General features: G+C 43.4%; 1 protein-coding gene across 7 annotated transcripts in view; it reads left to right on the top strand.

The window, feature by feature from the left end:
- Positions 1-12,473, top strand: part of LRP1 (LDL receptor related protein 1) — a 405,127-nt gene that overhangs the window by 55,149 nt on the left and 337,505 nt on the right. For 4 of the 7 annotated variants that reach the window (XM_044443327.1, XM_044443324.1, XM_044443322.1 and 1 more), the window contains one exon: positions 3,672-3,758. The exons of the other annotated variants lie outside the window; for them this stretch is intronic. In XM_044443327.1, the coding sequence (XP_044299262.1) occupies positions 3,672-3,758 (87 nt within the window). The remainder of the gene's footprint in view (positions 1-3,671; positions 3,759-12,473) is intronic. 7 annotated transcript variants of the gene reach the window in all.

The following is a 12,473-nucleotide window of genomic DNA, read 5'->3' as shown; positions in this document are numbered from 1 at the left end:
CCTTTGAAAAGCTCATCAAGCCTTTTAAAAAATTTCATCAGTGCTTTCCATCCCTCCCCCCCCCCCAATTCATATCCGTCTGGTTAAAAAATACTTTTTCTTTTAGAGAACATCTAGCTTTTCTAGAAGCTTCTGGATTCAACAGAAGAGGTCATATTCTGTTGTGCTATTCCCATTTTGTTCTCCTGGACTGTGATCGCACAGATTTCCAGAGCTCATGGTAATAAGGTAATGAGGTGATGGGAAGGGCAGGGAAGGAGAAATGAGTCTTGTCAAAGTTATTTCCCTTGTGGCTTGAGTCCTCTTCTCTTACAGATGGTTTTGTATTGCATCACAATAGAAACTTTAAAACGGCTCACTGCTAGGGCAGAGTGAGTTTGGTGGTCTTGTCTTGTCCTGTCTTTGGAACACATGGATGGGTCTAGCTAGCAACTGTTCTCCTTATTAATGGACAGCTGTGCATCAGCGAGGATTCAGCACCCTCATCTCATGGTGGATGATAGTAGCACACAGAGCTGAATGATTTGAACTGATGTGGTACAAAGTGGACTTGCAGCATACTTCTGCCAAGTTAATTGATTATGCTGGCTTGGATCTAAAAGACCTTGACATTTTATCTTTTGCTTTCCTGTGAGTGGTGGGGTGAGGCTCAAGGAAGAGGTCATCATTGCCAGGCAGGCAGTGGTGTTGATCCTGCCTCAAAATGTCCCAGTTGATAGAATATGGGAGCTGAGTCACCGGAACTTGTTGTACATCAGATGGGTCTGAAAGACCTACCCTGGCTCTCCCTTGCAACTGTGGAAGGAGTAATGGGGCAATTAGAGCTTCTTAACAGGGCTTTCAGTGAACCCAACTGGAAAATACTCCCTTAGTGTTTCTGTTTCTAGTATGTAATGCTTTTTCTCTTGATGGCTTTAGTCATCTGCCTATCACCCCTGTAAGAAAGGTATATTTTAATCCCCCTTATGCAGATGGAAGGCTGAGAGAGAGTGGTTTGCCTTGCAAATTCATTGCGGTGGGAGGGGGGTGGATTGGGGGTGATTGTTAAACCAAGGATTTCCTGATTCACAGCTCTGTTTCATAGCCATGATGGTCCACAATATTACTGTAGTGTTGGAGGGCTTCTGATGAAATGGGGGAAATGGGTGGCATCATCATTTGTTCGGTTGAACCATGGAGAGATGGACAAGGGAAAGGGAAAATCTGTGTGGAGGCTGCCTCATCTTTGGAATGGGCTAAGACGCTGGAGTCCACTTTAGTACTTCAAAGAATAAGTACCATATTAGTTTCCCCTTTCAATTTGAGGAGGATCATGCTCATCCTAAATTCAGGAGACCTGCATAGGTCTTTGCCTTTTGTTTCATATGCTAATAGGCTCCTTCTGGTTGCTTCTAGATGAATTAAAAAGGTATCTCACCTTTGCCAAGTTGTGGGAAAACATGAGTGGGTTACAAATGGAAGATGACTTCTGGACATCCCACCTGCCATAAAATTCCATGAAAGAGACAGGCCAAATGAACTATTAAAACCTTACCTGGAAACACCTTTTCTCTTTGTATATATGCATTCCTTTACCTTTCCTTGTTTCCACATCCAAAATATTCAGAATTTAAGGAAATCTGCCCAGATTTTCCATAGGCTCTGTAGCTTACTTTGTTTCCCTTCCCTTTCCCCACATCTTAATAGAAGTCTTATATGCTGCGTTTGTGTTTATGCAATACGTGCTCTTTTTTAAAAGACACCCCCTTATCTTTTTCTTTATGCTCCCATAGAAATGCTGTTTCCTGACCTTCTCCCAGGTTATTCAAGTGCTTTGGATATCCTTTGAAGGCCTTGTCCCAAGCCTTTTGCAGACTTGCACCTGTGCAATTCCTGGCTTTCTTGTTTTATTTAAGTTACTGCAGCGCAGGTTGGTGATTGAAAAAAGCAACATAACCCTGTCTCTTATTGTCTGGTTGCAGACAAACATATTGGAAAGGCTGGGTGGTAATATTTGGAACACCATGCTCTTGCAGTTGCTGCTCTGGTTTAAAGGATGGAAATTAAGTATTTACATTAAGGTTGCTAGTGTCAGAGGAAAGAAGAGGAGGATTCAGCAGGGAAGGAGGAGGTGTTTTTACTAGGTCAATAGCATATTTTATTCTTTGTGGTCTTTGTGCGTCCTCCCGATCTGGCATCTTGGCTTGACTTACATATCAGCTTCCTCCCAAGTCCAGTGTGGCAGGATGTGTATGTTTACATTTAGGTCTACATTCGTTCAGATTGTAGGTTGCAGGGTGTAATTTTTTTAGAGTAGACTTTTCTGTATTTTTAAGGGATGAGAAAAAGGGTTTTCCGATACCATAACTTGGAAGGAGGGGGAAAATATCTGACTGTTCATTATATTTGTAACCCTTTCTTTTATGCCCTAAACAGTTGGCGATGGTAGTGGTGGTAATGGTTGGGTGTTGACCTTTTGAAATGTCTTTAAAAAACCTCTTACAGCTTTAAAGATATTTGCTTTATATGTGTGCTCCATTTCCACTAATTTTGCAGAAATGCCACAATGGAAGCAGTAAAATTAACATTTTATACCTTCCCCAAAAAGAAAGATAGCTAAAATATAATAGATTTTGCAGTGTTTGTGGACACATGCATCATTGGAGACCTGTCAAGCATAGAAAATTCAAATTAGACTTGGTGATGCTACTTTGTGGGGTTAGGAATATATTTGCCAGATGCACAGAAACGTTATTAACACTGATTTTATCTCAGGCTCACTCAACTTGGTGCCGTCCAGATGTTTTCAGATGCCTGCTTCCGTTATTGCTGACTGTTGACCTTGCTGGCTAGGATTAATGGGAATTGGTGTTCAAACGGTCTGGAGGGCATCTGGTTGTGGAAGGCTCTTGTATAGGGGAATGGTGGGATGAAGAATCTAATGAGGTAGTTTTGGACCAGAGTACCTCAAGAACAGCCCTTTCTTGTAGGGACCTGCTTGTTTGCAGGGGGCGGGTAGCTATCACGGATCAGGTGGAAAGTGATGAGGAGGAAAGTCTTCTCAGCAGTGCTGTGAAATTCCTTCCCTAGAGACATTCTCCTGGTGCTTACCCTTCTGCCCTTTCTGCAGCAAGTTTAGATGGTTTTATGTGGTCAAGCTTTGTCTAAGAACTTTGTATAAGTTGTTTTAAGCATTAGGTCACCATGTCACTGATGTTTTAACTATTTTTGATATCTCAGTCCTTTGAGAGCTGTATTTTCTTGTTTTATGCTATTTTTGTTCATTGCTTTGGATAATACAAGTATGAGGATTAAATAAATACTCAAGTGATCTAACTTGGTGAGTGTCTTGTTTGAATGTGTGTGATTCTCTGAGAACTGTTGTAAGATTCTTGATATGTTTCTGTGTATGTATGTATGTATGTATGTATGAGAGAGAGAGAGAGAAACATTTTGTATATTTTGAAAAAATGTAGGTGCTGATATCTCAGCATGATGATTTTTAGCACATTTCTCAAAATATTCATTGTATGGAATTCTTTTATTTTTCAGAGGTATTCTTTCACAGCCACCTATAAAACAACTACACACTGTCCTGCACTACCTGTTGTTTTTCCACCCAAGCATAAAATAGAACCTTTGGAATTAGGATTTTAATTTTTCCCCCCTCTTCCCTTTCTATTTTTTTGCAGCATTATCTGAGGAGGTTGATGTCTATGTTGCACCACTTCCAAAGATTGGGGAACAAGCCCTGGAGAGCTCTACCTCACAAATATTGTGTAAGATTCTTGCTAATGCCCTTCTTTTCCTCAGATGTATGCCCCTAGTTCAGTGATGACCGTATTGCTTGGTTCCATAAATGCTGTTTGATGGACCGTTTCATTTTGTGACCTCCCTAAGATGGCTGCCACTGTACTGCAGTTTGTCTTGACTGAAGCTTGTTCAGTAGGTTATCTGGGATGATCCAAAGAGGATCCTGCATAACTATTAGAGGTTTGTGAGCTATCTGAAGCTTCCCTTGGATTAATGTAGGGTTTTGGTGGGGTGGTTTTGGTTTTTGTTTGAGATCTTTCACAAAATGATTGAAAGATCTTGGATAATTGTTCTAAGGCAATCTGAGGGCTTGGCAATGTTATTTGTCCATCCTTTCCACCCTCTCTTGGTTTCCTGTGTTCCTTCCCTTCATCAGGAACAGCAGCAAAGACTTGTAGCAAGATGAGAAGAGGGCTAGACATTTTTCCTTCCTTCTTTCTGTTTGTCTGTTCACCTGTGCATCCCTCCCTCCCTCCCTCCCTCTGTTTCTTGACCTAGTCCAGCCCTTCCCAACTTGTTGTTCTTCAAATATTTTGGGCTGCAACTCTCATCATCCTCAGCCAGCATGGACAATGGTCAGGAATATAAAAAGTTGTGGTCTAAAACTTCTGGAAGGTACCAGGTTGGGAGAGGCAGCCCTAACCTTGGCCAGGTGGGTTGCTGGTGACCCTGGGACACACAGTTGCCCCAGGGGCTGCAGCCCCAGGAGAAGCACAGGGTCCTGGGCATTATAGTGTGCCACAGGCAGTTTGTCAGAGCATCTGAGGGAAGAAGGAAGAGAAGGAAAATGGACAGACTACCTCTTCTGGCCTTTCTTGTCACATGCCTCCACTGCAGCTGCCACTAAAAGAACTGAGGAGAGTGCATTTGCAGATGGTAGTGTATAGGATTTGGAGGCAGGGAGGGTGTAGGGAATTCTTCCCTTGCATGGATTTTGATTTGAGGTGCATGGGAATGCTAGTTCTTGTAAAACTTGCCTCTCATGTTGAAGCAGCCTTTATGAGCACCTGAAATTCATTTTCAAGCCTAGCTCAGGAGAACTTTGCCAGCTTCTCTAGTACTAAAACAGCTGTGGCATTGAGAAAGGAAAAGAAAAAAAATGTTTAAATTCTTTATTCAGTGTGCATGATTGCTCAGGTTACCCACCATTTAAAACAGTCTGATGCATTATGGGTTCAGGAGTGGGTTAACACTGTTTGCAGTCCCTCTGCCCATATGTGTGCCTTAGAAAATCAGGCTGTTTGCATCAGTAACATTTCAAAGGGGCTGTGCTTCTGCAGGGAAGAATCCTTTGGGGTGCATGTTTTTCCAGTAGGTCAAGGAATGGGCATGCAGGATTGGTCTCGTGCCCTGCGTTTGCCTGCCTGTGTTCCACAATCCTCCTACACCTTGGAGAAAGTTTCCAGAGGTTTTGTGGGCCATTTTTTTGTGTCATGGCCACATGTAAGAGAGTTGTTGGGACTGCCACCTTGCTCTCTTGGTTCTCTGTGTCTTCACTCTGTCACCATGATTGTTTTAGTATGCCATGCTACCAGTCTTTAAAAAACCTCTGTGTGTCTATGTGAATGAATGAGAAGGATGGCTGGTGATTAAATATGTTTTGAGGCTGCCTTTTTGTCTCCACCAGATTGTGTCCTTTCTAACTTGTGTGTTATGTTTTGGTCTTTGCATTTTCTTGCCTACGAGTAAGATATTTGTGACCAGATGAATGCTCTCTGGAAATTGGAGAACCTATGTTTTCTATGGTTGCACTTTATTTATGTCTACCTTAGGAGCATTTGTTCTACTCCTCAATGTCTGACATCTTTGACTGTTACTTATTGTCATTTTCCACTTTTTGAGCTCTTATTTTGCTACTAGCTTGGGGTGCAACCATGTTCCTTGCATGGCTGTGATGTTCTGCCTATGAAATTTTGGAGGTTTTCACTTGGTGCCCCAACCGTCACAGGTCAGATGGGCAAGCTGGCCAACAGTGTCATTGTCCTTACAGAAGGACAGCAGGGCCATGGGGGATAGTTCCAAGCCTCTCAACAGATACCTGAAACTTCAGATAGTAGGAAACACTACTTTTGAAGGTGTTAGGGGTGCAGGACTGCCACAAAAATGGAAAAACCATGAATATCTCCAGGGAAAAACTGCAAATGTCTCAAGAGTCTTCATGACCACTGAGAGACAAAATACGTGAGTGAGGTTGGCTTAGTACCAAGACAAAGAGCAAGGCATCCCCAAATAGAGTGCATAGTTCCCTAGAGATATTTGCGTTTTTTCCACTTTCATGGGAGACCTGTGCCTTTAACTTCTGCAAATGTGGAGGGCTGGTCAGTCTCAGTTAAATGAAATGGTGGTAACTGAGACAGTAGATATGGGGATCCTGCTCTCTATGCAGTCATGATTACCTCTTGTTCAGACATTCTTTGCCTGCGAGTAGGATTAGGCTTTTCCAGAGTCACTTACATGTGAATCTATGCAACCTGTTTTGACCAAGTGATACATTTTTATGTACACCAGTGATCCAGTTCACTTGTAGCAGCAGCAAATCATTGGTTAATTAATGTATTATTAGTTCAGTGCATATTGTCCAGACTACAAGTAGCCTGTTGTGTCCATGATTCAATGTCATTTGGACTGAATGGAGGTTGAATGCTCAAACAGGCTGTGGTGTATAATGTAGCAAATTGTGGATTAAATTAACCCATAGTTTAATTAATCCAGAGTTTGCCTCCATGATGTAAGAACAAGTCTTCTGTTAAGGAATTAGTATGTTATATTATAGTATAGTATATTAGTATTAAATCATTTGTGAAGAATGTTATTTTCCCCCTTCGCTTGCATGCCCCACAAATTAATTTTTAAAACCTGGGGCTTTGAGGTATTTGACCCTCACCACTGTTCTATCCTGAATTGATGTAGTTAGTCCTCTATTTTGTGTAGGAAGTCCTCTATTTGGATGGGCCTTCAGGTCTTGAATATAATTTAGTGCCCCCCCCCCCCCCCCAGTTGAATTGACAATGGTATTACTGGGTTAGGAGAAGTGGATCAAGAGCTGTCAGAAGACCTGATAGATCTACCTTCACGAAGAAACAGTTTGAGTTGGTGCATAATATCTTAAAGGGAGCATCTGTAGTAGCAGGTTCAGGCTTGCTTCTTACTTCATGATTCTGACTCCCCTAAATATGTAGCAGATGGTTGTTATGAAGAGGTGAAATAAACCCAGTTTGTGCATACCCAGAAGTCCTATCTCTTTGTTTTAATTATTTTCTTCTTCTAGGACAGAGTGGTGGTGCAGAAAACCTTTTTCTAGACTGGCTTCACAAATTGTTGGGGTGGAGCATGGTTGAAACAAAACACAGTAACAGGAGTGATAGCTACCAGTTTGGATGGCTGCTAGTAGAGAAGGAGTCTGTTAGTGGCTACTATCCTGGCTGGCTGCATCTGTTATCAGAGCTGGCATGCCTGCATACACTGCTTGCTCCCATCCTCCTTGAGGGTTCCTGTGGGCAGCTGGTTTGCCACTGTGTGAATGGAATGTTGGACTCAATGGACCTTTGGTCTGATCCTGCATGGCTTTCCTTATGTTCTTGTACAATTGGACTGGGCAGGGTTGCAGCATGTGGAATTCATTTTTATTTTGATCAGAATGCTCTAGTCAAAGGCAGGTGCAAAATAGTGACTTGGGGGAAAGTCAACTATATACCTTATCCCCTGAACCATGCGTGCATGCACACACACAACAGAGAGAGAGAGAGAGAGCGAGAGAGAGTTTTATTACCATAGATCTGGTATTCTAACAGATCACTTTAAAACTGGTCAACAGACCTGAACAAAGACTGGTGAAAAACAACCAATTAGTACTCCCATTTTATGAGGAACACTGATGCCTAGAGTTAGGCAATAAGCACAAGGCCAACCAGGGTTGAAGGATTTTTTAATATTTTCCCTAAGCTAGTTTAATTCCCAAACTAAAGTAATAAACCTGGAAGATCTACTTCAAATCCGTCTACCAGCGGATTGCAGTCTACGTTCTGCCTTCCCTTGGAAAAGAATACTTAGTTCATTTTGCAATTAGATGTAGCATGGAGAAATAGTATTAAAGTTGGTTAGTGGGGGCTGGGGAGCGCTGACTTTTGAAGAGGAGGAAAAGGACTAGGAAGAGGAAGATCTAGAAAACCATCTGTGTAAATTCCATTTCTGGGCTTGCCAATTTGACTGGCAAAGCAGTGTCAGACAAGGATTTTGCCCTGTCTGCAAAATGTGGATAATTTTTGCCCAGTCTTTCAGGATGTGGCTTTAAAGAATCTGCTTGGACTTACTCAGCACATTCACACTATAAAACAGGAAGTTTAGGAAGACTCACCACAAAAGAACATCCAGTTGTGCAAGAGCTCACTGTGGCACAACATGGTATGCCATTGGATCCTTGAGCTCCCTCCGTGCCTCAGTTTGTATCCTCTGTGATATTAAACTTGATGTGAGATCCCTGTTTTAAAAAAATCTGTAATGTATTTTCTCTTGACTGCTGCCATCGGAAAGAGGAGATTTCTGGTAATGCTTCTGTGATAGGAATAGGAAAATGGGGTTCTCTTTGCTCCTTCCAGCAGCTCCTTTAGAAATGATCACCTCCTCTACAAAAGCATCCCCCATGCCTTTTGCCTCCAGTATAGGTCATTCATTTGTGAATGCAGTGAGGTTATGCAAGGAATAGTTCGAAACCACAGTAGAGGAGAACCTCCTTGAGCATTCCCATATGTAATTTCTCCCAACCTAGTTTTGTTGTGGGTGAAAGTGAGGAATATACTTTTGTGCATTCATAAGGCTGTTACTTGTTTGATTGAAGCAATTCCATGCATCTCATGAAGTACATGTTGGAGCAAATACTGGAGTAGTTACTAGGGAGTTACCAGATCTGAAGAATTTGAAGTTACCAGAATTTTTTAGAATCAAGTCTCAGTTTCTACTTTTCTCATTCTAGGGTTCTAGACTGGGTCAAACCCTCATGGTCTAGTGCTGACTTTGTGGCCCAAACATAATGTGGGTTCTAAGCATTTCAACAAAAGCCTTGCTTGCTTGCTAGTCACAAAGTCGCATCTGACCCATCGCGACCCCATGGACAACACTCCTCCAGGCCTTCCTGTCCTCCACTATCCCCCGGAGTCCATTTAAGCTCACGCCAACTGCTTCAGTGACTCCAACTAGCCACCTCATCCTCCGCCATCCCCTCCTTCTTTTGCCATTTTTGTCGAATCAATCTAGGCACTTGCGCCACCAACCTTTGCTTTGGAATGGACTGTTTTAAAATCTGCGGCAGTTGGTGGCTCTTAAGATTTGCATGTCTTGCCTGTCTACTCTGCACATAAGCTGTTGTGGACAGGGTGATTTTCATAGAACAACCCACAGGCGGACAGATGATCAGGCTTATTGTGGCTATTTCTCTCCCTCCATCCCCTTCAGTCTTCCAGCTGGCTCAGGCATGCATCTCAAATCTTTTGCGGCAGGACTTACCTTGTTGCTTCCTCCCCACTCTAATTGCTACCCCCTTTTAAAATCATTAATCTATTTAGTTACTTTATCTTGCAGAGCCTCAAAAAAGCACATTTGGGTTTGAAAATTGCACAGCTGTGTCCATAATTTTTTTCTTATATTTTCCTCCTGGTCTTTCACAAGCATGCAAGCCTGCTCTTAGAGTGGTCCAATATGTGAAGTCTTACCTAGTAAACTTCTTTGTTTCAGCTATCAGGAGGAGGCAAAGTGGAATAGGTAACAAACATGGAAATTGAAAAAGCAAGACTAACATAGGCCGATTTGCACACTGTTGCTAGGGTCTAGGTCCGAAATTGTCGCTGGAAAAGCACCAGCAAAGAGGGAAAAATGGCAAAAGAAGGTGTACCAAAGGGCTGGGAGCAAAGGCTCCCTCTGAGCAAAGTGATTCCCTTAAAGTTATTGTTGAACCAACATTATTCAGAGCCCTCAACCTTTTCAGTGCTTCCCCAAGATTCCTGCCACTCCATAAAGTGGAAGTACTAACTCTCCTCTTTTCTATGGCTTCTTTTGGGGCACTTGGTTTAGCTAGGAAGCAAATAGAGGGGACATGTACACCAATTTAAGGGTTGGGAAGAAAATGTACAGGAAATTTGCATGTTTGAAAGAGCTGCAGCAATAAATATTATAAAAAGGAACTGCAAAACAACCCCTAGAACAACCCCTGAGGTGGCAGGGTGGCTTGTTCCAGTAAAATAAGTCACCCTGTGGGAAAGCATGTTCCTCAGCAACTGTATTGCCTCTGGTATTTGGGGTGCCATATAGTAATCATGAATTGGAGACGTGCTTCCTTTCATATCTCTTGAATTTTGCAGTGACAGCCAGTGTTGTCAGTCTGAAAGCTTTGAGTTGGGTGCCTTCTGGGTTATAGGCAAATGCTTTTCTGCTACTACGCTGCATCTGCCTATGCCATATGATAACTGTTCCTTGGGATAGATATCTAAATCTGAGCAGCTTAGATTAGAAACTGTAAGGCTGCATTTTCTCAGGGGCCCTGGGATTCTGCTACAGAAAAATCAGGGTTTTTTAGACTCATTTTATGGGTTTCTAAGTTCAGGCTTGTAAATACGCATTGAATCGCTCATCAGTGGTGAGTAAGAATTGTGCCCAGTGATCAGAAGGAAAGCAGAGAGTTCACTCTCTCTTTCTTTCCTTGTCAAACAGCTAGGAACACTACAGGTACCTGTAGGCAGGTAGGCTAGGAATCTGTGCATGAGTGTGTGGGTAACTTTTGCGAATTTATTTGCGAGTCAGCCATAGACTAGTGCAGTGATTATCTATTTTTATTTTTATGTAGCACATAAAGTCAAAGTGAAATGCTTATCTACGCTCACACCTGCTGGTCTTGTTCCAAGGTGCTGGTTAATACCCCAAGGAGGCTTTGTTGAGCTCACTGTCAGGTCTAGTCTGGATTTTGACTCTGCTTACAATTCTATACCATGTGGCCAAAACATAGCCTTAGGCTACATGAAAGCCCCTGTTGGCTTGAGGGATGCCCTGCATTGTGGCTATGATATGAAACTGGTAGCAGCAAAAAATAGATACATTTAGTTTGAGAATAAACTACATTTGTCAGTTTTAACCCCTCCATAGTGTTTTGCCATTTGGCAGCAAATCACCCATCTTTTTGCTGGCACCCCTGTAACACATTCCTTGGAGAGAGCTAAGAATGAAACAAAATGTTACAACTATTTTGTGAGAGCAACTGTGACTAGCAGTTACACAAAGGAATGGACCTGCAGTGGATTTAGGAACACAAGGTTCCCCAATCATCTTGCATGTGAGAACACCCCTTGTATCTGGGGGTGGGAATTCTTGTTCAGTAGGGAAGAAAATTGTTGAGGGAAACAATGATAGCTCATCTGTAGTCAGTGCTGGAAGCTGCAGGAAATAATTTCCTTATTGTCTGTTGTTCTCTGCTGGACTGTGGGGCATACCTTGGCAACTAGAAACATAGAAACAGAGCGAGTCAGAAGTGGTCTCCCGGGCCATCTAGTCTGACCCCCGGCTCCAGCCTGCTCCGCTCGCGACATGCCCACCATGTGCATGTCCACCCTATCTTTGAACACCCGCACCGATGGGGCCTCAACCACCTCCTGTGGAAGCCCATTCCACACCCTCGGGGTCCTGACTGTCAGGAAGTGCTTCCTGGCATCCAAATGGAACCTTGGCTCCCTGAGCTTTGCTCCGTTGGAGCGCGTCCTGCCTTCCTCTGCAGGGGAGAACAGGTCTCTACCCATCTCAATGTGACATCCCCTCACATACCTGTATGTCGCCAACATATCCCCTCTGAGTCTCCTCTTCTCCAGGCTGAAGAGACCAAGTTCCCTCAGTCTCGCCTCATCCCCCATCCCCTGCAAACCGGCCACCAACCTTGTGGCCCTACGCTGCACTGGCTCCAACCTGGCTGTATCCTTTCTGTAACGAGGGGCCCAAAACTGAACACAATACTCCAATTGTGGGCGCACCAGAGTCGTATAGATTGGTAGTAATGCCTCTCTCGAGCTAGAAGCCACACTTCTAGCTATGCAACCAAGGGTGGCATTCGCCCTCTTGACCACCGCTTCACACTGCTGACTCATGTTTAGCCTTCAGTCAACCAGTACCCCGAGGTCCCTTTCACAAGTGCTGCTCTCCAGCCACTTGTCACCTAACCTGTACTTATGACAGCTATTCCTATGCCCCAAGTGCAAGACCTAGCACTTATCCACATTGAATGCCATCCTGTTGTCTCCTGTCCACTTCCATAATCTGTCCAGATCCTTTTGGATCTGGAGTACCTGCTCCTCAGTTGTGGCCACTGCTCCAGTTTTAGTGTCGTCTGCAAATTTGATCAGCAGACTGTTCACCCCTTCTTCCATGTCATTAATGAAAAGAACAAACAGGATCGGCCCCAGGACAGAGCCCTGGGGGACCCCGCTTGCCACTGACCACCATCCTGATGATTCCCCATTAATGGTTACCTTCTGCTTTCCGTCAGTCAACCATGCCCTAATGCATCGGACAGTGCTTTGGTGTATCCCAAAACGCCTCAGTTTTGGTGTATCCCAAACACCAAAACGTTGTGGAGCCTACGGGTAGCTTCAAAAAGCTTGGATTTTCAGAGTTTCAAGCAGGAAACATAATAGAGTTCTGTAAACATTTAC

This window comes from Varanus komodoensis, unplaced genomic scaffold, assembly GCF_004798865.1.
Source record: "Varanus komodoensis strain SLA01 unplaced genomic scaffold, ASM479886v1 scaffold41, whole genome shotgun sequence".
In the NCBI taxonomy this organism is placed as follows: domain Eukaryota; kingdom Metazoa; phylum Chordata; class Lepidosauria; order Squamata; family Varanidae; genus Varanus; species Varanus komodoensis.
Note: the sequence above shows the minus strand (reverse complement) of the source record. Positions and strands in the feature narration are given on the sequence as shown.